Here is a 25,997-nt window from a genome sequence, read left to right on the forward strand (position 1 = left end):
TTCTTCTTTAGCGATTACTTGCTAACAGGTATGATTGTCCACCTAGAAAACTCTGTGTTGCTGGTCATGGGTTCTGTGGGTTCTTGCATGGCTGATTAGCTCGATCCTAGAGCCGCATCGTTGACCACACACTTGGTAGGTGTTACCAGGAGGTTAGATCGGTCCTGATACTCTAGATCACTGGAATTCCTTTATCAGGCTCCTTTTCTGGCCTCCTCTTGCCAATGGGTGTCCTCGAAGAATTCTGTCCCTTCAATCAGGAAATTCCTCCAAGTAGGTATCTTCAGAGCAAGGGTCTCCCAGGCGTTGACGTCTATATTGTATTTCTTGAGTTAAGCCTTCAGGATGTCTTAGAAGCGTTTCCTTTGTCCTCCACTTTTTCGGAAACCTTCTTTGAGCTGAGCAAAGAAGATTTGCTTCAGCAGTCGGGACTCTGATATCCTAAGCACATGGCCGGCTCAGCAGAGGTGGTTTTGGATGATCATGGACTCAATGTTGGTGCTCTTGGCTCCTTCAAGGACACTATCACCTGTCCTCCAAGCTGATGTGGAGAATCTATCTCAGACAGCGTTGATGGTACCTCTCCAGGGCTTGAGGTGGTGTCTGTATATAGTTCACATTTCTGAGCCATACAGAAGAGCTGGGAGGATGGTCACCTTGCACACAAGGATCTTGGTGTCGTCAAGGATGCAGTGGTTGTCAAAGATTCTCATCCTTAGGAGTCCAAAGGAGAGGCTTGTAGATTGGACACGATGTTGGATCTCCACATCAATGTCAACCTTAGAGGAGAGGTATGGGAAATGTTCCATGTTTGATAGATTTCTCTGTTGATCCTGATGGAGGGACAGACCGAATCTTGCCCTGGGGCAGGTTGGTAAAGGACTTGAGTCTTCTTGAGGTTGAGGCTGAGACCGATTCTTTGGTATGCTTCCGCAAAGATGTCAAGCATGGCTTGCAGATTCTCTTCTGAGAGAATGGTGATGGTGATGTCATCAGCATACTGAAGTTGCACGAGCGATGAAATTCTTCTTGAATTTCAACCAGTTGAGGTTGAAAGGTTTTCCGTCCATCCTGTAGGTGATGTCCACTCCACTGGGAAGCCTGCTCTTGACAAGGTGAAGGATGGCAGTGATGAAAATGAAGAAAAGGGTGGGCATGATTACACATCCCTGCTTTACTCCAGCCTTGACCTCAAAGGTATCCGTATTATTTCTGTCGGTGAGGATTGCCGCGACATCTTGTCATGAAGGAGTCGGAGGACGTTGATGAATTTCTCTGGGCAGCCAGCCTTTGACCGGGTCTTCCATAGCACTTCCCAATTGATTGAGTCAAAAGTCTTGGTCAGATCGATGAAGGCCATGTAGAGTGCTTGATGTTGCTCCTGGCACTTCTCTTGCCGTCGCTGAGCAGTGAAAATTGTGTCCGCTCTCCCACGGTTTGGTCGGAGGCCACACGGGCTTTCTGGAAGGATTTTTCCAGACTGGGTGAAGGTGGCCTAAGAGGAATTGTGTAATAATATTCCTGGTGATGGAGGGTAGGGAGATTCCTTGGTAGTTCCCACAGTCCGCTTTGATCCTTGGATCCTTGCTTCGAAGGAAATAGCCCAAGATTTGAGCAGGAGGCATGCAATCCCTCAAATCTGGAGTTTTAATGGCCTCATGAGGGCTGGAGAAGGGAGTGGCATCCCATTATCAGGTGTCAGACTTCCACACTCTGACTTTCCCAGAATTATACAACAACATTACTTCCAAATTAATTAAGATGAATGAGTTGACACATAATAAAGATGGCAGGGTAGGTGATGTGTTGGGATTGCAAAATGTTGGAACTCCTGGACGTCGGGGTGTTTCAGGGCATACACGTCCGCAATAAATGTCAGCTCAGCTTCACTGAGCTGGAGGTATTTCCATCCATGCCTGCCCAGTTTGGGAAGCTGGCCTCTTCCTCACATCTGCAGGAAACACCACTTCACAGCAGTCCTTCAGATTCCACAGTAGGACCTCCAGGGAAGAGTTAGAAATCTAGGATTGTGGGGGACAAAGGGTAATGGGGGTGCCTTCCCATGCTGCCATGCATTCCTATGGTTGCTGAAGCCTTGGAGGCAATGTATCATTCAACCAATCTAACCTTTGACAGGGTCCCTTTAACAAGAGATATTTCCATTGAGAGTGTGCAGGTTGTAACAAACCTACATTATGTGATCAGTCAGGAAATCTGGAAGAGGGATGTTAATGCTAAGGCTACATTAAAGATCCGTTGATCCTGCTGCTGATCCCCTTATTGCAAGTGGGTCTATTTCAAGTAAAATCTTTCCAATCTGCCTGCTGGTGTACCTGGGTACTGCATTTGAATTTAAGATTTGTGTATGCCTATAACCTCAGGTCATGGATGGAGCTCTCTTCTGAAAGAGTTTGCATTCTGACCAGGCAGATACATTAGTGCAAATAGGGCTCTGAACTCAGGCTGGTAGCTGCACCTTTGGTTTCTCATTTCACTCATAGAGGTTCTTGGAAGAATCACAATTGACTACACCAAAAGTATCATATACATCAGCTTTTGCTGGTTGTAAACCTGGGAGCTGCATGGATGCTTTCTAAGTGTATTTTGAAAATCATAGCATTAAAATGCTAGATTACCTTCTTCCATTTGGAAAATCTGGAATAATGATATACTATAAATTGACAGAAAGAAGATGGGGGAAGACAAGCGGTTTTGTCACATTGGTTGGACTAAACCTGAGTGCTGCTGCTGATCTCACACATTATTACTGAGGAAGGAGCAGCGCTCCGAAAGCTAGTGATTCGAAACAAACCTGTTGGACTTTACCCTGGTGTTGTAAGACTTCTTACTGTGCTCACCCCACTCCAACGCTGGCATCTCCACATCATTATTATGCTCACATACACATATTCTTTTATGTATATACACATTCACACACATTATATAAAAATATTATTTTCAAGTTTTTGTAAAAATTGATGCATCAGGGAGATTTCCCACATCTGAATATCTTACGAATTGATACATTTTTCATTTGTTCAAGCTATCTCATGATGACTAGTACCACAATCACAATCACTGCTACTCATTCTGAAGTTATTGCTTGTCCATCCTAGCATCTCATCAGAAATTAAACTCTGTCCACCAGTCGAACACCTTGCATCTGTATTGCTTCCAGTTCTCTTAATCCACAACATCAATCGTCAACTATCTTTAGCTTATAGCTTGTTTCACTTAACTTTCCTATATTCAAGTTGGGTCTCTTCAATTGAGATTGCATCTGGTTTTGGTTCTTGCAGCTGGTTCCAGTGCACCAATCTATCAGATTATAGCACATTTGACTGCACATTTTAGGACACTGCGTCAGTTCTCCCTGTGTTAATTTGCAATAGAAATAGTGTTGCACATTGCTGCTCAATAATATCCAGTCACTCCGAGTGCTGGCAGCATGTAACAGTCTTCTGCACCCATCATTCTACCAGTCCCAATACTCTGCACTGAGTTGCTCCAGCATTCTGCTCTGCATTCAGCGACCCAAGTATGTTACCAGTACTGATACTTGACATTCATTCGCTCAAGTCTTAAAACAAGGAGTAAATATCAAAGGAACCATAAGGCAGAAAAACAGTGTTCAAAATTGAAAGAAAGTGGTTTTGATTAATACATGAAGCCATAATCTGCCTTTTGTGTTTCAGGCTACACAGTACACATCAGTAACCCAGCAGTTCTCATTCTTTAGACTCAGTTACCCCAGCATCCTACCAGACCAGTCGGTCTGTTCCCAGTTCCTACAAAACACACCATTGCTACTCTGCTCTGGTTTCTCTCAGTATTATAGCAGTCCCGTTGAACATTTCCTACCTCCTAAGTATCTCTTCTAATTCTGTTACAATATTGTTTTTATATATGACTCAATCATGAAGGGGACAGACAATTTAATTCAATATTTTAAATCTGCCATTTTTATTTTTCCCATTTTTTAATTCACCAGCAGCTGTCACCCTGTAGCCTGTTCCCTGACTACCAGGATTCCATTGCTGCACATACTGTGTACCATACTGTCCCTGTGACAAGTGAATCTCCGCACTTAGAAGTTTTGCTATTCTTTACCCTTTTTTGCAGCCACTTTCTAAATGGTTGGAGTCGCTGCAATTCTTTTATTTATGTGCACCTGCAAACAGATCTCAAAGGCAACCACCAGAAATCATTTAATAAACAGGAAGTTCAAACCTACAGGAAGCTTATAAATAAGACACCCAAATTTAAACATGTTTATTTAAGTTAAAGTTTTCAATAACATTGAGTTAAGCTGCACAGTTACTTGGGAGTGAAAGAAATCTACAAGTTAGTTGAATCAAGTTGTATATTTTTCAGAGTTTGCTTTGAAAACACACACCCTGAACAAGTGGAGACATCCTGCCCATTGTTATAGGAACATAGGAATTAGGAGCAGAAGTTGGCAATTCAGCCCTTCGAGCCTGCTCCGCCACTCAATCAGATCATGGCTGATCTCTTCCTGGTCTCAAATCCACCTCCCGACCTGTTGCCCCTATCCCTTTAACCCATTTTTAAAATCAAAAATCTATCTATCTCTTTCTTCAAAACATTTAATGACTCAGATTCCACCGTACTATGGGACACTGGGTTCCACAAATTCACCACCCACTTTGAGAAGTAGTTCCTGCTCGTATTATTCGACATAAAGAACCGCTGTGCACATGCAAAGAGGTCAAATTTGTATTCAATTTTCTCAGAATATTCAAACCATATTTTCAAACCAGGAGGACATGTTGCAAAGTTGCTGGGTTATATGGAAATGATGACAAAGGACTAACAGGTTAAGCTATTTATTGGGAGATCTTAGCAGCTCTTACATGCTATGTGTCTGCCCATGCTGAAGGGAGAACTCCCGTGCTACCGATGCATCACTTCCTGTGTACATGTAATCATGATGTATACATGACCACCCAGTCCACATCTTCCTTTTTTTAAAGTTGGGATAACCAGTACTGCAGGCATATGACAATGTTGGACAGTGATAACAGGTCATTAAGTAATTACAATGTACAGTGTGCACAAACTTAGACAACAGAACATTAATTATTTGCAACATACAGAGCACAAACATGAGCTGCTGCACCTGTTGCGAAGCCCATCACATCCCTTTACCCCTTTTAAAAAAGAAACGGCTCAAATGTAAACTTAGTCAGTACATGGTCCTTCAGCTTGGAGTTTGGTCTGCTCAGGCGCCCCAAGTATGTAATTGTGCCAGTCAATTGTGCTTGGGGTACACTCGGGTTGTTGTCCACCGGGTGGATGCCCTCAGGCTTTCCTGGGATGCCCATAGTTATTTCAAGGCTTGTTGCATTGGTATCGCGAGGGGCCTCCATCTCCGCTGGTACAGGTGGTATATTGCACTCTCGGTGTGGTCACCTCTCCAGCAGTTGGTGGTGCTGGTTCGGGTACCTGTAATAAGTTATGCTGGTTCCTAGCATGGAGAGCACAATTTGAGGCTACTACGTAGCTGTTTGGTTGGGGCACATGGCTGTGGATCACTGCCAGTTTGATATGGCCCTGTGTGGTCTGCATTCTGACTGTTTGATCTAGTTCTAGAGTGCAGAGTCTGTGGGCAGTGTGGTCACAGTACCTTTTCCCTTTTTGTTGTTTCATGAGGGCTCCACCTACATTTGTTTTCACTTCGGGTTGCAGAAAGGGTTTGGTGACAGGGATCATGGTTCTGGTACATTTGGAGAACATTGAGGGCAGGCCCTGAATTGGCAGATTTTGCAGATTGAGTACTGCAGCAGAGAGGCCCGTGTTGCCACGGAGGCATTGTTCGGGGAGATGCTTTGCTGAGTGTACGCCTGCTCTGCTGCACCATTTGATTATGGGTAGAGGGGGCTATTTGTGATGTGTCCAAAGTCCCATGTGTGCGCAGAGTCCTTGAACTCCCTGGAGGCAAACTGCCGGGCCTTTTCCACCATCATCCTCTGGGGAATGCCACGTGTAGCAAAATGTCTCTTCTGCTCTTCATGACTATGTTGCTCTTCATGTCAGGCAGATAGCTGACTTCATACCATCCTGAGTATGAGTCGACAAGGACCATATGTTATTTCCCATTCCTTTCGAATATATCTGTCACTGCAAATGACCATGGAAGGTTTGGGACCTCATGGATGTGCAGCGGTTCTTTGCTTTGAGGAGGCTTCTGCGTGTTGCATGGCACACACTTGGACACTTTGTTCTCTATGTTCACCTACATTGCGGGCCATTACATGGTTTCTTTTTCCCAACTATAAAGGTCCTTCCTGTTTATTCCCTGTGTATCCCCTTATTTCCCCTTTCTTTTTTTTTTGCCGTTACATTTTTGATCCATGGATGATTATTGGGCAAGTCTTTTTAAGGCGAGAAGCATGTATCTTTAATGAAAGATTGTTATTAATCACCACAATAACACATCCAATAATGTTCAACCAGTTCCCTTCAATCTTACCTGGAAAAGGATGTCTAAAAATTGACGGAGCTTACTAAGTTCAACTAAATTCAGCCAAGTCATATCAAGAATCCATTTGGCAGGCTTTTGAGGACAAGTCTTGAGGTCTAGAGAGGCACCACCTGGAATTCATATGGTAGGATACATATAATGTATAGATAACATGTAGACAAAAATATTGTCTTGATTTAGGTAGGTTACAACCTTCACTGTCTCACACAGTGACTGTGTGGAGTTTGCATATTCTCACCATGTCTGCATGGGTTTGCCGATCAAATGTAAAGCTATGTAAACATCTCTAGGTGGCTGTATCATGCTGGTTTGAGTTTACACTCTCTTCTGCAATATAACTGCAGCGAAGGATCATCGGTCTGATTGCTGGGATGGAAGGATTGCCATATGAGGAGAGATTGGATTGACTACATCTGTATTCACTGGAGTTCAGAAGGATGAGAGGGGATCTCACTGAAATGTATAAAATTCTGACAGGCTTGTATAGACTGAATGGGGGGATGATGTTTCCTTTGGCTGGGGGTGTTTAGGACAAGTGGTCACAGTCTCACGATATGGGTTAGAACTGTGATGAGAAAAGTCTTAGAGGGTGGCGAACCTATGAATTCACCGCCACAGAAGGCTGTGGAGGCCAAGTCATTGAATATACTTAAGAAGGAAATAGATAGATTTCAAGGCTCTAAAGGTGTCAAGGGGCATGAGTCGAGCACAGGAGAATGGCTTTCAGATACAGAATCGGCCATGATCATATTGAATGGCAGAGCAGACTCAAAGGGCTGAATGGCCTATTCCTGCTTGATACACAATCAATACGCTTGAGTCCACGTGGAGTCATATCAATTCAGCTTTAATCAGATAGCACTGTACCCAGCAGCGATGTTACAGAAGTGGAGGCTGCTGGGACGGCATCGGTTCTTATACCCCGTTTCTCAGGGCGGGGCTATGTACATTGCCCAATGGTAGACCCCGCGGTCTAGCCAATGGTTATTCCTCTCTCTGGTACCGCAATACCTGGTATTACCACACTGCTCCTATTTTCTGAGGATGCTATTTACCGGCTGCATTACGCATGAAAGGCAGCATAATGCGGCACAACGCAGACTGTAGTTGCCAGGAGATCCCTCTTCCATGATCTACCCGGCTCGCAACATTTCATGAGATCTAACGGGATCTTGTGAGACATCGTGATGGGAATCCCGCCCATTGTGGGTGGATCACTTTTTAGAAAATCTACATATTAGAGCGAGACAGATAGCTGCACTCTAATATGCACTCCCACGATCTAACCAAGGTGTTGGGATCTAGCCCCTTCACCTTGGAGACCTTGAACGAACGCCGTTCAGTGCATGTCTCCACAAACTGGGTTCAGACGGAACGGCACTTGTGGGTGTCTCCCAGGGGATCTGAGGTCTCCAGTGCTTGCTCTCTAGGCAGGTTGGCAGCCTGGCACTGCTGATGCCACCTGGGCACCATGGCAGTGCCAGCCTGGCAGTGCCACCTGGGTGCCTGCCTGGTACTTCCAAAGTGCCCAGTTGACACTGCCAGAGTGCCAGGCTGGCAGTGGAAAACTAGCATTTTTCCCGCGAGGGGAATCAGCCCTGGGGTGCCCTGTGTTGGTGCAGAGGGGCCGGAGGACCCCATATAGGTAAGTTAGGGCTTTCAGGGGGGGTTCAGGGGTCGTGTCGGGGGGGGGGTCGAGAGATCAGGACGCCATTTATAAATGGAGTCCCGATCACCTTCTGCACTGAGGAGCTCCAGCGAGTGGAGTTCCTGAGTGCCCAAAACAGGACTAAGTACAGCCTTGTCGTGGAGTTCCCAACTGAGGCCCCAAATCTTGCCAAGTGGGAACAGAGTTCCCCAAGCGCCGGGAAACACCTGGCTAACCGAGTTTGTTATGGGACTCTGTTTCTAAGCCCCTCACCAAATGAACAAAAGAAAGACGTTAATATTTTTCTCATAAAGATGCTGAGAGTGCAATGATGTGATAGGGCCCTATCCTAAACAATGCTAGGAGATAAATCCGTAACTACTTTCGGAAGGAAAATCAACAAATACTTGAAAAAAACGAGAAGGACTATGGGAAGGACTATGGGAAGAGGACTGTAGATAGCTAGTTCTGAGAGTTGGCTCTGATGTTGTAGATTGAAGTGCTGTAAATTCTACTTTTTCATGATAAATTTAAAAATATATATATAGAGTACCCAATACTTTTTTTTCCAATTAAGGGGCAATTTAGCGTGGCCAATCCACCTACCCTGCACATCTTTGGGTTGTGGGGGTGAGATCCATGCAGTCACGGGGAGAATAATCCAAACTCCACATGGATTTATGATACCTTATTAATAATTGGATCATTTATTGGACACAGCATTAATCAATCATATATCCGTACATCACCTGAATTAAGAAATGTTTCTGAGGAGAACTGCATAATTTCTTTCAAAAACATTTATCCATTGCCTCAATTGAATCTTTTCATTAGACAAAACTTCAAAAGAAGGACAAGCACATTGTACAAAACTTAATCCAACTGTAATTATGAACTTCAGGATTAAACATAATAGGTTCCACTTCATTGCTTATTGATATTATTACTGTGTTAAAGGCACTATGTAAATGCAAGTTGTTATTTTTTTAAAATTCAATTTTTCCGGGATATGGGCTTCGCTGGCTCGGCCAGCATTTGTTGCCCATCCCTAATTGCGCTTGAGACGGTGGTGCTGAGCTGCCTTCTTGAACCGCTGCAGTCCACGTGGTGTAGGCACACCCACTGTGCTATTAGGGAGGGCGTACCAGGATTTTGATATGAAACAGTGTGGCCGACCCTTCTCACAGCAAAACGTAATTATCCAACTTCGACTACAATTAAAAACTTGCTCTTGTTCTTGTGCTAACTTAGCCATCATAAAAGCATTCTAATTTTATAAAGTTGTGGTTCTACTTGATGTATTTCTGAACCAACTTACCTTTAATGAGCGTGAGAAACTCATCATGCTTAACTTTGTGGTGGTGCATATCAATTTTCAAAGTGAGCAAAAGTGTGAAAAGGAACTTGTGTTGCTCATACAACCCACGAGCTGTATAAGCATAGACTTCATATGTCATATAATCAATAATGCAGACTATTCGCTTGCTGGTGAATGGACTTTTAGCAGACCTGGTGGAATTGGTTTTGAAAACATATTAGACGTAATAAGAACTATATTAAATATAGAATTCAGAGATTTAACATAGAAATTATATTGTAAATTAGTATGGGGTACACAGAAACAAAGAAAATAAGTTTGACTGGTAAATCCAAGTAAATACAATTGTGGTACCACACCTGACTAGTGACAGGTCGAAGATCCCAAGGAATTGCCTCAGAGAAGTCTGATACATCACATTCACCATACTCATCTCAACAATCAAGAAATAAAGGATGCTGCCTCTTGTAGCAACTGGATGAAAATAAACAGATGTGCTGTAATTCACCTACCATAATGATAACTTATTGCAACACAAAATTAATGCCAAATCTAAATGTTTTCCAGCACTGGGTCCCAAATATTACACAGATGGTCCTCTTTTGCTACTAAAAAACACAAGGGCATCTGAAATTTCATGTAACCTCAGTCTTAAATTCAATATTGGTTCAAAGAACTGGGGGGGTCAGGAAATTTAGTCAACTTTTGTTTGTGGATTGACACATTAAACATTTCGGGCAGAATGTTCTCGCTTTTGCAGAGTGCAGGCTGAGTTGGGGAAACCAGTCTACAGCTCGCCGGCTGCACAGTCGGCTTTTCTCGCCAGATAATCCTGCACTTGGTGCCCTTTTGAAAGGGTGCCCTGATCTCCGATAATAAAAGAAGCACTCCCTCCCCGACATACACAGGGACCCCTCCCGCAACATGTACAAGCGAGACCCCCTTATGGCATCCTCCCCACAGACTCAGGGAAACTCCCCCCACGGATAAGGAGAAGCCCCCTCAATGGCGCTCCCCAAAGGGACCCCTCCAGCATTGCCCCCGGTACTTGGCATTGCACCGTGGTCCCCTTGCACTGCTTCCAGCACCGTCCCTGCACAGGAGTCAGTGCCAGGGTAGTGCCCGGGCACGTCCCTCTCACCTGGGGCTGTAGTTCCTTGTGGTCACTCAGCAGGGTCATTTTGCCGGTTCCTGTTTTTAAAGAACAGATATGTGGCGGCATGGTGGCGCAGTGGTTATCACTGTTGCCTACGGCGCTGAGGACCCGGGTTTGATCCCGGCCCCGGGTCACTGTCTGTGTGGAGTTTGCACATTCTCTCCCTGTCTGTGTGGGTTCCACCCCCACAACCAAAAGATTAGGTGGATTTGCCACACTAAATTTCCCCTTAATTGGAAAAAAATAATTGGGTATTTTGGGCGGGATTCTCTAAACCCGCAGCAGAGTGTCCACGCCATCGTGAACGCCGTCGCGTTTTATGACGGCGTGAATGGGCCGACCCGATGACTAATTCTGGCCCGCAAAAGGGGCCAGCTGCTGATCCCGGCGTTAACTGGTCGATGCGTGATACGCAGTGGCGCCGGCACCAATGCGTGCATGCGCAGTGGATTTCTTCAACGCGCCGGCCCCGATGCAACATGGCGTAGGGCTAAAGGGGCCGGCGCGGAAGAAACGAGGCCCCCAGCCAGAGAGGCTGGCACGCAGATCGGTGGGCCCCTGATCGGCGCTGTGCCAACCACGCCGGCGGCAATGGCACCGATTCTCCGCTCTGCGGGGAATCGCGTGCCGCCGTTGGGGCGGTGTGGCGTGATTCGCGCCGGTTGCGGGGATTCTCCGGCCCGGCCCCGGGCTGAGAAAATCCCGTCCTTTAAAGTTTTTTAAAAATTGAAAGAACAGTTGTAAACTTCGAAGAGGTGACGGGGAGATCCCAATGGGGGGAAACAATATGGTGGGTAAGCCCTTTAAAGTTATTATAATTTATTTAAATGAGGTTCCCGCATTACAGCACTGGCAAGGGTGGCGGGAAAAATCTGAAAATGAGAACTTGTTTTCTGACCGGTGGCTGTAAAATCCCAGCCTTAACTTAAAGTAGTCGCTTCAGGAAATCAGACTGAACCAGTCTAAGACAAACTTTCTTGCTTTCAATTGTTTCAGTCAAACCTTCAAAGCCAAAAGGCAGCACGGTAGCACAAGTGGATAGCACTATGGCTTAACAGCGTCATGGTCCCAGGTTCGATTCCCCGCTGGGTCACTGTCTGTGCGGAGTCTGCACGTCCTCCCCGTGTCTGCGTGGGTTTCCTCCGGGTGCTCCGGTTTCCTCCCCCAGTCCAAAGACGTGCAGGTTAGGTGGATTGGCCAAGCTAAATTGCCCTTAGTGACCAAAAAGGTTAGGAGGGGTTATTGGGTTACGGGGATAGGGTGGAAGTGAGGGCTTAAGTGGGTCAGTGCAGACTCGATGGGCCGAATGGCTTCCATCTGCACTGTATGTTCTGTGTTCAAAATAAAGACAATTATAATTAATAAATTCAAGTTCAAACATGTTAAGTGAATCCTTAATGTTTCTCTTGAAGAATAAATCTAGGTTTACACATTGATTGACAGATTCCTTAGAGAGCTATGACCCACCTGGTCGGTACTCCTCCCTGGCAGTATTTATTTGCATTTCTGTCTCAGCTGCTGTCTTTAGCTTCTGCGTTACTTCTTCAGCTGTTTGCTTAGTGTTTTGAAGTACTAAGATCAGACTCTCGTCATCCACTAGGGATCCCTGGGTAGTTGTTAATCGGTAAAGTAGGTTATCTTCTAACTCCTTCATCTTCCTTTTATTTGCAGTCACATCCTCCATCAGGTTTGTTCGCTCTCTCTCCAGTTCCTTTAAAAAATTTGCAGACAGAGTTTTTTAACAGTGTAATTATAAGGCAATTTCTACTCATGGTTTAAAAGGAAATACCTCTCCTACTTAAGAACTTTGTGTCCTTAAAACCAAATGAACATTATCTATTTATCTGTGAATTTTTTAACATTCTAACTTAAACTAACCCTTAATGCATTATTTTTGGCTCAGTACTTTGTCAAAAATCTATTCTTCCTACAGCCTCCAAATTATCTCAATTATTGGTCTGAATTTTATTGCAGGCTTTGGAACCTTGACATTGGGCCAAAAAGTGGGTCCTCAATCCCATACTTGCTGGCATCAGGATCCACTTGGCACCTAACTGCAGGGAAAGGAAATCCAGTTTGACAAATTTATTAGAGTATTTGACGATGGAGATTGATGTGTTGGGTACTCTGGATCTGTGGAGACTGCGTTTACCTTAGCAGTAACATAGACAGGCTACCAACACTTGTAATAGTACAACTCTATTTTATTTAACTAAGAGCTGTTAAACATACTTGCACGGTGGGTCGACACGATGTTAGATTGACTGAAGACCTATGCCTAACCTGACCAACCTATACTGCTAGCACATGGTGGATGTTTGTGGTACTGACTGCGGGCTCTGTCTGTCTCAGAGGCTGCATCCTGAATGAGCGGGAAAACTGGTGCCCTCTGTCTTTATAGTGACCGTGCCCTAGCTGGTGATTGGCTGCCGTGTTGTGTGTGTGCAGTGTGTCAGTCAGTGTGTGTCTTTGCACCATCATATACTTATGTGTATATTACGACATCCCCCCTTTTCTAAAAAAAAATGTGTGTTCGTGGCAATAAATAATGTAGTATGCGAATGTTCCTAACTATGTGTGGTACATGCGAGCATATTTACAGGACTATGTACAGAAACTCTAAGATATTTACATTGGAAGATGTCTAGTGCAGATGGACAGTATGTAACACAAAATATAATTAGAACAACAGTATGTACAAACCAGTGAGTTAATCAAACAGGGTAACAAAACAATCAGTTCATGAGTTAATAGAGTCCATGAATTCAGGCAGTTCATAAATTCAGTCTCTGAGGTGGGCGACGAATTCTGGTTGACTGCCTCAAGGGTGGGTCAGGGGCCGCCTGTTCTGGAATGGGCGTCAGACTCAGAGGGTGGCAGAGCGAAAGGGAGATCTGCAAAGTCCGTGACGGGTTCGTCGTGACGGCGAGGCAGAACATGATGATCTGGTGGCGAGCGAGGAAGGAGTCGTAGTGCCCGCCTATTTCGGCGAAGAAGAGAGCCGTCTTGTAGACAAACCAAAAATGACCTGGGGGCCACTTGTCTGAGCACCACAGCAGTGGCGGACCAACCACCATCGGGAAGTTGGACACGGACCTCGTCATCAGGAGCCAGAGCAGGGAGATCCGTGGCGCGATCGTCATACGCCGATTTGTATTGGGCCCGAGACAACTGCATTCCACGAAGGACCGGTTGTCCAAGTCCGCGACATGAATGGCCGGCACCGTCGTCCGCAGCGTGCGATTCATCAACAATTGAACCGGTGACAGGCCGGTGGACAATGGAGCTGATCTGTAAGCAAGCAGGGCGAGGTAAAAATCGGATCCTGCATCGGCCGCCTTGCACAGGAGTCGTTTGACAATGTGCACCCCCTTTTCAGCTTTGCCATTGGATTGGGGGTAATGGGGACTGGACGTGACATATGTGAAGTTGCATCGTTTGGCAAAATTGGACCACTCCTGACTGGCAAAAATCGGGCCATTGTCGGACATGACCGTGAGCGGGATGCCATGGCGAGCGAAGGTTTCCTTGCACGCACGGATGACCGCAGTTGAGGTGAGGTCGTGTAGCCTAACTACCTCCGGGTAGTGTGAGAAATAGTCCACTATGAGGACGTAGTCCCGTCCAAGTGCATGGAACAGGTCGATGCCCACTTTGGTCCAGGGGGACGTGACCAACCCATCGGATTGTAAGGTCTCCCTTGGCTGAGCAGGCTGGAAACGCTGGCATGTTGGGCAGTTAAGAACGGCGTTGGCAATGTCCTCGTTGATTCCAGGCCAGTACACTGCCTCACGGGCCCGTCGGCGGCATTTCTCCACTCCCAGGTGGCCCTCATGGAGCTGCTCAAGGACAAGGTTCCGCATGCTGTGCTGAATGACAATCCCGTCCAGCTTCAGTAGAATTCCATCTACCACCGCCAGGTCATCTTTAATGTTATAGAATTGAGGGCATTGGCCCTTGAGCCATCCGTCTGTCAGGTGGCGCATGACACGTTGGAGCAGGGGATCGTTGGCCGTCTCACGACGAATATGGATGAGTCGTTCGTCCGTGGCGGGCAGATTGGATGCGGCGAATGCCACCTGAGCATCAATTTGGCACACAAAGCCCTCTGGGTCGCAGGGTGTGGTGACAGATCGGGAGAATGCATCTGCGACGATGAACTCCTTACCCGGGGTGTAGACGAGTTTGAAGTCGTACCGTCTGAGTTTAAGGAGAATGCGCTGCAGGCGCGGCGTCATGTCGTTAAGGTCTTTTTGGATGATATTGACCAGTGGCCTGTGGTCTGTCTCGACTGTGAACTTTGGGAGTCCATAGACATAGCCATGGAATTTGATGACTCCGGTAAGAAGGCCCAGGCACTCTTTTTCAATTTGTGCATAGCGCTGTTCGGTGGGCGTCATTGCACGTATGCGACAGGAACCCATGAGGAGGCGCTGTCACGTTGAAGGAGCACTGCTCCAATGCCGGACTGACTGGCATCCGTGGAGATCTTTGTTTCTTTGGCCGGATCGAAAAATGCCAACACCGGGGCCTTGGTCAGCTTCGCCCTGAGTTCCCGCCATTCTTGTTCATGGGCGGGGAGCCATTGGAATGCAGTCGACTTCTTCACCAGGTTTCTGAGAGCCGTGGTGTGGGAGGCGAGGTTAGGGATGAATTTCCCCAGGAAATTGACCATGCCCAGGAAGCGGAGGACCGCCTTCTTGTCCTCCGGTGTCTTCATGGCCTTAGTGGCAGATACCTTGTCAGCATCCGGCTGCACGCCAAACTGTGAAATATGGTCTCCGAGGAATTTAAGTTCTGGTTGACCAAAGGAGCATTTGGCCCTGTTGGGACGGAGGCCATGCTCATGGATTCGTCGGACGACGCGTTGGAGGCGATCAATGTGCTCCTGCGGGGTGGTAGACCAGACGATGACGTTGTCCACATTTACGCGAACCCCTTCGATACCTTCCATCATCTGCTCCATTATTCTGTGGAACACTTCCGATGCAGAGATGATGCCAAACAGCATCCGGTTGTAGCAAAACCGGCCAAATGGGGTGTTAAAGGTGCAGAGCTTCCGACTGGATGCGTCGAATTGGATCTACCAGAACCCCTTGGATGCATCTAGCTTGGTGAAAAATTTGGCGAGAGCCATCTCGCAGGTGAGTTCTTTGCGCTTTGGAATGGGATAGTGTTCTCTCATAATATTGCGATTGAGGTCCTTGGGATCAATACATATGTGTAATTTGCTGGATGGTTTTTTCACGCACACCATAGAGCTGACCCAGTCAGTCAGTTCTGTAACTTTTGAAATTACGCCCTGGTCCTGGAGGTCCTGCAGCTGCTGCTTGAAGCGGTCCTTGAGGGGTGCTGGTACCTTGCGAGGTGCGTGCACCACAAGTGTGGCATTTGGTTTTAACAAGATTTTTTAAGTGTATGGGAGTGTGCCCATGCCCTCGAATACACCGTGGTATCGGGTGATGATGTGTCCGAAAGTCAGCGTCCTGAGATGCAGAAGCGTCAGTGGGTGACAGGGACAAGGTTTAGAAGTTTGCACGCCTGAGCACCAAGCAGGGAGGCTTTGGTGGATCCCACTATTTCGAATGGCAGGTTAGCCTTTAATGACCGGTGCGACACTTCAAGCTGGCAAGAGCCACTGGCAGCAATGGCATTACCATTATAGTCCAGAAGCTGGCAGGCGGATGGCAGGATGGTCGGCTTGACATGGAGGCTTTCGAGGTCAGGCCGAATGAGGTTGGCTGAGGCGCCGGTGTCCAGGCGGAATCGGATGCGGGATTGGTTGACTGTGAGGGTGGCACACCACTCGTCGTCCGGATCAATGCTGAATATTGGGAGAGACTTGGCTTTTGTCTTCTGGAGCATCTTGTGTTTGGTGATGATGCCCACCCGAAATGGTGCTTTAGGGTCCTCGGTGTCAAGGTCCGGAATCAAGTCGGAGTCGGAATCGGTGACCGGTGGCTGGATGGTTCGGACATCCCTGCGTGGCTGGTTGGAGCGACACGAGGTAGTAGGTTGAGCAGACCTGCATAGGGCTGCATAGTGGCTAAGCTTGCCACATTGGAGACAGTGTCGGGATTTTGCAGGACATTGCCGCTTTAAGTGGGTGGAGCCACAGTTGCCACACATCTTGACGTCAGAACGTTTGGTACACCACCGCGCATGCGCGGTGTGGTCGTACGTAGTATGCGCCTGCACAGTGCGGTCTTCGGCCTCACCGTCCCCTCGGTCAGTGCGCGCTTGCGCGGGAGCCCGTGAAAAGCGCGCAAAATGGCCGCCCTCATCCAGGCTTAGGCCCTGGAGTTGCTTAATGGACTGCACCCGCTCTGCCTCACGGGGACCTTGCCGCATCGTTTCAGACACTTGAATGTGCGAGTATCGGTTAGTGGCGTGTTCATGCAGAATGCAGGTCTCGATGGCTATCGCAAGGGTGAGCTGTTTAACCTTGAGGAGCTGCTGGCGTAGGGGGTCTGATTGCACACCGAAAACGATCTGGTCACGGATAATCGAGTCGGAGGTAGAGCCGTAATTACAGGACTGCGCGAGGATGCGAAGGTGGGTGAGGAAAGATTGAAAAGGTTCATCCTTACCCTGCAGACGCTGTTGAAAGACATAGCGCTCAAAACGTTCATTTACCTCGATGTCACAGTGACTGTCGAATTTGAGCAGGACTGTCTTGAACTTGGACTTGTCTTCATCTTCAGCGAAAGTGAGAGAGTTGAAGATATGGATGGCGTGGTCCCCGGCCGTGGAAAGGAAGAGAGCAATCTTCTTGGCGTCTGAGGCAGCTTCCAGGTCTGTAGCTTTGAGGTACAGCTGGAATCGTTGTTTAAAGATTTTCCAGTTCGCACCGAGGTTGCCGGTGATGCGGAGCGGCGGGGGAGGGCGGACGCTGTCCATACTACTGGATGGCTGATTGCTGGTCGAAGGCAGGTCACTTGAAGGTAGGTCTATTAAACTCTAACATCGCAGACTGGTACCATGATGTGTTGGGTACTCTGGATCTGTGGAGACTGTGTTTACCTTAGCGGTAACATAGACAGGCTACCAACACTTGTAATAGTACAACTCTATTTTATTTAACTAAGAGCTGTTAAACATACTTGCACTGTGGGTCGACACTATGTTAGATTGACTGACGACCTATGCCTAACCTGTCCAGCCTATACTGCTAGCACATGGTGGATGTTTGTGCTACAGACTGCGGGCTCTGTCTGTCTCAGAGGCTGCATCCTGAATGAGCGGGAAAACTGGTGCCCTCTGTCTTTATAGTGACTGTGCCCTAGCTGGTGATTGGCTGCCGTGTTGTGTGTGTTGATTGGTCTTGCAGTGTGTCAGTCAGTGTGTGTCTCTGCACCATTATATACTGATGTGTATATTCTGACAGAGATAGTAGGGGAGATAAAGGAGAAACCAGGCGATGTAGGCCGGAATTCTCCAGCCATTGGGATTCTCTGTTCCTACCGGCAGCGCACGTCCGCCAATTTCCTGGAGGCGTGGTAGGCGTCAATGGGTAAACACATTGACAAGCAGCAGGGGTAGAGAATCCCGTCGCCAGCGAACGGCATGCCGCCGAGAAAACGTGGTGAGGGAACCGGACAATCAAATCTGTAATCTGTACACATACAAGGAACACAAAGGGCAGAATTCTCCCCCGCCCCCACCCCCGCCCCCCATGCCGGGTGGGAGAATCGCCCGGGCACCGCGCGAGTCCCGCCACGCGCCCCAACGCGATTCTCCCACCCCCCCAAACCGGCGCGGCGAGAATCACGGCTGGCCGCTGGGAGAATCGCCGCTTGCCGTTTGTAACGGGCGAGCGGCGATTCTCCAGCCCAGATGGGCCGAGCGGCATGCCCAACACGACAGGTTCCCACCGGCGCCGTTCACACGTGGTCGCTGCCGGCGGGAACAGCGCAGGAACGCTGGGGGGGCGGGGGGGGGGGGCCTGTGAGGGGGGTTCCTGCACCAGGGGGGCCTCAAAAGGGGTCTGGCTCGCGATCGGTGCCTACCGATCGGTGGGCCGGCCTCTCTGAAGGAGGACCTCCTTTCCTCCGCCGCCCCGCAAGATCCATCCGACATCTTTTTGCGGGGAGGACGGCAACCGCGCATGCGCGCGTGACGTCATTTACGCAGCGCCGGTCGCGTCATTTACGCGGCGCCGCTTTTATGCAGCGCCAAGGCCCGGCACGGGTAAATGACGTGGCGCCGCTCCTAGCCCCCCGGGGGCGGGAGAATAGGGGGCTGGGAGCGGCCTCCGACGCCGGAGTGAAACACTCCGGTTTTCACTCCGGCGTCGGGACGTAGTCTCCCGATGGGGGAATTGCGCCCACTAGGTTAGCATGCAGGTACAAAAAACAATTAAGAAAATTAATGGCCTGTTAACCTTTATTGTAATTGGATTGGAGTACAAGAATAACCAAGTCTCTGGTTAGCCTACACCTAGAATACTGTGTGCAACTTTTGTATCCATATTTAAGGAAGAATATACTTGCATTGGAGCAGGTACAGCGGAGGTTAATTCGATTGGGCCCGGGAATGAAAAGGTTGTCCTATGATGTGAGGCAGAGTAAATTGGGTCTATATTTTCTGGAGTTTAGAAGAACACAGGTAATCTCAATGAAATATTCAAGAGTATTGTGGTGAATGGAACTACTGTTAATTCACCAGTGCACTGTGATATCATGTTACTGCTGTATCGTGTTACGTTATGTGTTTAACCCTGTGGGCTCCACCTATGGGCCATTGTACGGCTTCACCCACAGGGGGATATGTCGGGGCATGTACGGGCTCGCCCATGGCTCCACCCCTTACAGGAAGTATAAAGGCAGCTGACCTGCGGGGCCGCCTTTCATTGTTGTACCAGTCACAGGCAGGCTCAGTTGCAAGCTGATTAAAACCACGGTTTACTTCTCAACGTGTCTCTCGGTGAATTGATGGTTGCATCAAGTATGAAGGGGCTTGACAGGGTAGTTACTGAGAGGTTGTTTCCTGCTGGCTAAGCAATCTGGAGAAAGGGGTACAGTTGTCTGTCGCCAACCTTTATTGTGAATAAAGTTAGCTCAATAATGGCTGCCTGCAGCTGAATATATGTTAGTTTTGCGCAGTGCGTTACCAATGGCCTCAATGAAGCCGATGGATTCCCACATGGCATCACCAAAATGCCGGCAACCTGGTAAAATGGCCTCCATGGAGCAGACAGCTGATCTGCCTCGCAGACCGCCTTTGGGAATCTTTTAAGAACCCTGTACCTGGATCCTTTCCTATTTATTATTTTGCGCGGGACGTTCGGTCGTGTTATGTAGGGGAAGACGTGCACGAATAGCTCCTGCTGGAGAACTAAACCTTTTGCTCTTTTTCTTGCCACCACAGGTTGTTTATGCCCTGGAAACTTATGTGAGTTATTGGGGTAGAGTTCCCTCTTTACTGTCATGTCCAGAAAGAAAGCTACGAGGGAAACTCATTGACGGAGTCTGATGCTCCTTGGGGCTTAACTGCAAGTAAGATTGCAGAGTCAGATTCTCGCTCTCCGACCACTTCACTAACGGCCAAGGTGCTCACCAATATTTTGGTGAGGGAGTTTGAGAACTGCCGACGAATCGTGTAGGAGGAGCTTAGAAGATCAATCGATGAGGCCTTGGCCCCTATTCATGCGGCTCTGGAAAAAACTAACAAGACTGTCGAAGTCCAGGTGTGGGTGGATTTGACTGGGCCCATTGCTCACTTCAGCCAAAGCCTCAATTTAAAGATCCACCGGGTGGGGTGATTGTGAGATTTCAGTTATAAGGATAAAGAGAAAGTTATGCGATGGGCATGCGAGCACCACGATTTCAAGTGGGAAGGCCATTCCAGTAGGTTGTGTCAGCACATGGACGCAGAGCTGGCGGAAAAAAGAGCCACATTCAATGGAGTGAAGGCTGCCCTGTATAAAAGTGGAGTCAGGGCCTGGATGGTGTATCCAGCCTTCTTAGAGTAACATTCCAGGAAATAGATTATTTATCGATTGCTAGGGGGTGTGGACACTTTTGTTAAAAGGCATAAGTTGGGTGCTGTGCAATGTGGTTTATGGCTCTGTCGACGGGCATATTGTATTGTTTGTATTTATTGTGCTGTTTTTTTTTAAACTTGTTTATGATGGGTTTTTATTCTTTATATTAACATATACTTTCCTTTCTTTTTTAAAAAATGAAAAGAGAAAAAATTCTTTGTTTGACACGACATTTAGTCGCTGGTGGGCACGCAAGCTAAATGGAGTTTTGGTTGTCTATTATTTTATTTATTTTTCCTTTTCTCCAGTGACAGTCTCTCTGCTAACCCGGGCGTTAGTTAACTGGAGTGGTTTTGGAGGGTTCACTGCAGCTCATTGTGGTGGTTTTGTAGAAAATGAGTTTAGAATTTTTGTTTTTGTTTTTGTTAAATGTAGGCTTTAGATGTAGGGAGGATTTTTGTTTGCCTCACTCTTGTTTGCTTTGGGTTTGGTCACATTCAATGGTTGTTGGGGCGGGGGGGGCGGTATTTTGCTGACGGTATCTGCTGGTGTTTCTTTATCCAGTCTTTTGACTATGTTTGGTGGCCATCTTGAGTGTTTTACCTTTTCAGTGCTCTCAGTTAATCTCTGTTGGTGCAAATAGGTGACTCTGGATTAAGTGGGGGTGGGAGACCGCCAATCCGCTTGGTCACCTGGAACGTTAGGGGTTTGAATGGCCCAGTGAAGAGGTCGAGGGCATTTGTCCATCTCAAGAGTTTAAAGTCTGATGTGTTTTTCTTTTGCAGGAGACACACTTGTGGGTCAGCAATTAGACCAGGCTGCGCAAGGGGTGGGTTGGGTAAGTTTTGCATTCTGATTTTCATGGCAAAACCAGGGGTGCAGCGATTTTAATTAACAAAAGAGTTTAGTTCTCCTCCTTTAAGATTACAGCTGACCCCAATGGGCGATATGTTATTGTTTATGGTAACAACCCCGGTTGTTATTGTCAAAGTTTATGCCCCCAGCCTGGATGACACAAGTTTTATTAACTCCCTGCTGGCCTCCCTCCCTAATCGTGACTCATATTAGGGACATGAGGAGGGAGGAGCATGGACGGCTGCTGGACGAGATAGTCGAGGTGGACAGGAGATACTCGGGGGCTCCCACTAAGGAATTATTGACAGAGAAGAGAGGTTGCAGGGGCAGTTTGATAGGTTGACGACGGGAGAGGTGGTGGGGCAGTTACAGAGGGCAAGAGGGATGCAGTACAAGTACGGAGAGAAGGCGAGCCGCATGCTAGCCCACCAGCTGTGGAGGCAGGCTGCGTCTAGGGAAATTTTAAGGGTGCGGACAGAGAATGGGGAGGTGGTGTTGGAGCCAGAGAGGTTAACAAGGGGCTTGATTCTCCGCCCGGCCACGCCACATTTCTGTCCCGACCCGCCGGTGGGATTCTCCGTCATGCTGGCCGGTCAATGGGGTTTCCCATTGTGGGGCAACCCCGTGCCGTCGGGAAATCCCGGGTGCCGGCAAAACGGATAACCCGCCGATGGAGAATCCCGCCCAAGGTGTTCAGCGGGTAATATGAGAAGTTGTATGGGGCCGAGCCTATAGGGATGATCAAGGATCATTTGGACTCGAAACATTAGCTCTGTTGAGATTTTCCATCATTTTCTCTTTGGAGGCGACGTTTTAAATTAAAGGGGATGTCGGTGTTGACACCAGTGTGTGGGCACTGTAGGTTCAAGCCAGGGAGATGGATGGGACGCATGGGTAATGAGGAGGCTGGAGAGGGTTAGGGACTTGTACTCGGAAGGGATATTTGTGGGTCTGGATGAGCTGCGGGAGAGGTTTGAGTTACCAAGGGATATTGAGGGTGGGATTCTCCGTCCCGTTGCACCTGGATTATCCGTCCCACCAAACGGCCAATGGGGTTTGCCATTGTTGGTAGCCCCACACCATTGGGAAATCCCTGGGCATGGGTACGCTGTCGGCACAACAGAGGACGTCAGCAGAGAATCCAGCCCATAGATGTTTTGCGGAAAGAGTGGAGGGCGTTTCCCGGTTGCGGAGTACACTTTGTTGGAGCAACTGCTGCTTCTGGGTGAGCTGAGGGAGAGTAGGATGAGAGATATATACGGGTGATTGGGGGAGCAGGGTGGGGTGCAAGTGGTGAGGATCAAGACCAAATGGGAGGAGGAGTGGGGGGGGGGATAGTTTGGGGGCTGTGATGTGAGGTGATGCGGAGGGTGAACTCAACCTCCTCCTGCGTGAGGATGAGCTTGATTCAGTTCAAGGTGGTGCATAGGGTGCACATGACCCGGACGAGGATGAATGGGTCCTTCCAGTGGGTGGCCTATGAGTGCGAGAAGTGTGCGCGGGGGCCGGCGAATCTGTTCTAGGGTTAGGAGAAGCTGCAGAGCTACTGGGACTATCTAAGATAGTGGGGGTGGAGGTCAAGTCGGACCAAATGGTGGCGATTATTTGGGGTAACATAAGTGCCGGAGCTTCTGGAGGGGAAGCGGGCCAATGTTATGGCCATCGTCTCTCTAATTGCTCGACGAAAGATTGGAGGTGGGATATGCCTCTGGGGGGTGGCGGCTTGGCTGGGGACTTGTACGACTTTCTCAGGTTGGAGAAGATTATGTTTGAGTTGAGGAGGTTAGCGGAGGGCTTTGTTGCGGGTGGAGTTGTTCATGACTCTGTTTGAGGAATTGTTTGTTGCTGGGTGTGGTGAAGGGGAGGGGAAGGGGAGGGGATAAAAAGGTACAAACCGTGGACTGTGATTGTATGGTGTATGTATTTTAAATTTTGCTGTTTTTACATGCTTGGAATAAAGTACCTTTTAAAAAGAAAGAAGTTCTCGGAACAGCTTGGGCCATTGTCATTTGATGTGTTTAATGATTCCCTGTCCTGGGGATCATTGCGTGCGACCCTCAGTCAAGCTTCCATTCCCCTCCTCTGAAAAAAGGCAAAGGCCCGACAGAGTGTGGTTCGTATCACCCTTTATCGCTCTGAAGTGCGGACGTCAAGCTACTCGCTAAAGTGATGGCGCTGCAGTTGGAGCTTTGCCTCCCAAATATAATTTTGGAGGATCAAACAGGCTTTATGAAGGGACGACAGTTGTCAGCCAATATACATCGCATGTTAAATGTTATCCTTCCTCCCTCCCCAGTATCCGAGCCAGTGGTGATAGTTTGTCTGGATGTTGAAAAGGCATTTGATAGAGAAGAGTGGGAGTATTCACTTAAGATACTTGGATTTGGTCATAAATTTGCGTCCTGGATTTGTCTGTTATATCATAGAATTTACAGTGCAGAAGGAGGCCATTAGCCCATCTAGTCTGCACCAGCCCTTGGACAGAGCACCCCACCCAAGCCCACACCTCCAGCCTACCCCGGTAACCCGGTAACCCCGCCCCACCTTTTTGGACACAAAGGGCAATTTATCATTGCCAATCCACATAACCTGCGCATCTTTGGACTGTGGGAGAAACGAGAGCACCGGAGGAAACCCACGCAGACGGGAGAACATGCAGACTCCGCACAGACAGTGACCCAGTGGGGAATCAAACCTGGGACTCTGGAGCCATGAAGGAACTGTGCTAACTGCTGTGCTACTGTGTTGCCTGTATAATGCCCCTACTGCTAGTGTTCATACGAACTCTCTGAACTCTGACTATTTTCCCTGGAGTAGGAGCACTATTCAGGGCTGCCCATTTCTTCCACTCTTGTTTGCCCTGGCAATAGAGCCGCTCTCTATAGCATTGAGGTCCTCAAATCAATGGAAGGGTTTTTGTTGAATGGGGTGGAGCATTGGGTGTCTCTTTATGAGGTTGGCCTATTTCTTTATATTACGGACCCAGCCACCACCATAGACGGCATAATGAAGCTGCTACCGTCAGCTTCTTCTCAGGGTATAAATTGAATTTAGGTAAGAGTGAATGTTGCCCAGTTAACCCCCCCTGGAACTTGAGCCCAATTATCTTTTCACCTTTCTAGGACACGTTTTCGCTATCTAGGGGTCCGGGTGGTCCATAACTGGGCCTGACTTCATAAGTTGAACTACACGAGTCTGGTTAATTGCATCAAAACAGATTTGCAGAGGTCGAATAGCCTTCCTCTGTCCTTGGCGGGCAGGGTTCAGACTATTAAAATGAATGCACTCCTGAGGTTTTCCTTTTTCTTTCAGTGTCTTCCCATTTTTCTCCCAAATCCATTTTTATCAAGGTCAATAAATTGGTTTCCTCTTTTATTTGGGCGGGTAAGAATCCCAGAATCTGCAGAGTTGTGCTACAAAGGGGCAGACAGTCAGGGGGCTTGGCCCGCCCCAATCTATTGTTCTATTACTGGGCTGCTAATATTCAAAAATACCCAAGTGGATTAGTGATCCTGAATCTATTTGGGGACAGATGGAGGTTCAGTCCTGCTCTACCTCTATACTTCTTGGCATAATCACTGCATATTGCCTTCTTCTCCCGCCAGATTTTCCTCAAAACCAGTGGTGGTCTCCTCTCTTAGGATTTGCAAACAGTTTAGACAACATTTTAAGCCCCTTTCCCTTTCTTCACTAAGCCCCTATTTGCTGCCACCTGGGTTAGGACCCAACATTTAATACTTGGGAAGTGAAGGGCATGGAGTGGTTTGGGGACTTGTTTGTGGAGGGAAGGTTTGCCAGTTTTAGGGAGTTAGTTGATAAATTCCAGATTCCCAACTCCAGCTTGTTTCAGTATTTTCAAGTTTGCGGTTTTTTGCATAAGACTTTTCCTTCCTTTCTCTGGCACCACCTTCTTCCTTGATGAGGAGGATTCTGTCCCTGGCTCGGCCTGGCGAGGGGTCTATTTAGGATCTGTGGCCATATTCTTTCATCGGATTCTGATCCGTTAAGTGGTGTGAGGATGCAATGGGAAAGTGAATTAGGCCCCATTCTTACTGATGGGGTTTGGAGCGAGGCCCTTCACAGGGTTAACTCCACGTCATCGTGTGCCCGGCTGAGACTGATTCAATTTAAGGTCATTCACAGGACGCAATTGACTAGGGCAAGGATGAGTGGATCTTTTCCAAATGTAGAGGATAGGTGTGATTGCATGTTGCTTGATCCGGCTCACCACACGCATACGTTCTGATCCTGCCCCAAACTCGTAGGCTTCTGGGCTTCATTCTTTAGTACCATGTTGGAGATAGTCCATGTAGATTTAGATCTGTGACCATTGGTGGCCATATTTGATATGTTGGATTCGCCGGTGAATCAGTCTGGGGTAGAGGCGGATGTTGTTGCCTTTGCCTTGCTAATAGCCCGGAGGCAAATATTGTTGGTTGGTGGTCTCCCACCGCACCCAGTGCCTCTGTTTTCTTGGGCGACTTGAGGCCATTTCTGCATTTGGAAAAGGTCAAATCACAACCAGGGGTC

The 25,997-nt window shown here is 47.9% G+C and overlaps 1 protein-coding gene across 1 annotated transcript in view; it reads right to left on the minus strand.

Annotated features, from left to right (window-relative positions):
- LOC140430228 (dynein axonemal heavy chain 5-like) overlaps window positions 1-25,997 on the minus strand; it is a 502,949-nt gene that overhangs the window by 117,693 nt on the left and 359,259 nt on the right. The window contains exons 67-70 of the mRNA XM_072517658.1: window positions 12,095-12,338; window positions 9,831-9,945; window positions 9,472-9,662; window positions 6,494-6,615 (exon numbers count right to left, since the gene is read on the minus strand). Coding sequence (XP_072373759.1) covers window positions 6,494-6,615; window positions 9,472-9,662; window positions 9,831-9,945; window positions 12,095-12,338 — 672 coding nt within the window. The remainder of the gene's footprint in view (window positions 1-6,493; window positions 6,616-9,471; window positions 9,663-9,830; window positions 9,946-12,094; window positions 12,339-25,997) is intronic.

Source organism: Scyliorhinus torazame, chromosome 10 (assembly GCF_047496885.1).
Source record: "Scyliorhinus torazame isolate Kashiwa2021f chromosome 10, sScyTor2.1, whole genome shotgun sequence".
In the NCBI taxonomy this organism is placed as follows: domain Eukaryota; kingdom Metazoa; phylum Chordata; class Chondrichthyes; order Carcharhiniformes; family Scyliorhinidae; genus Scyliorhinus; species Scyliorhinus torazame.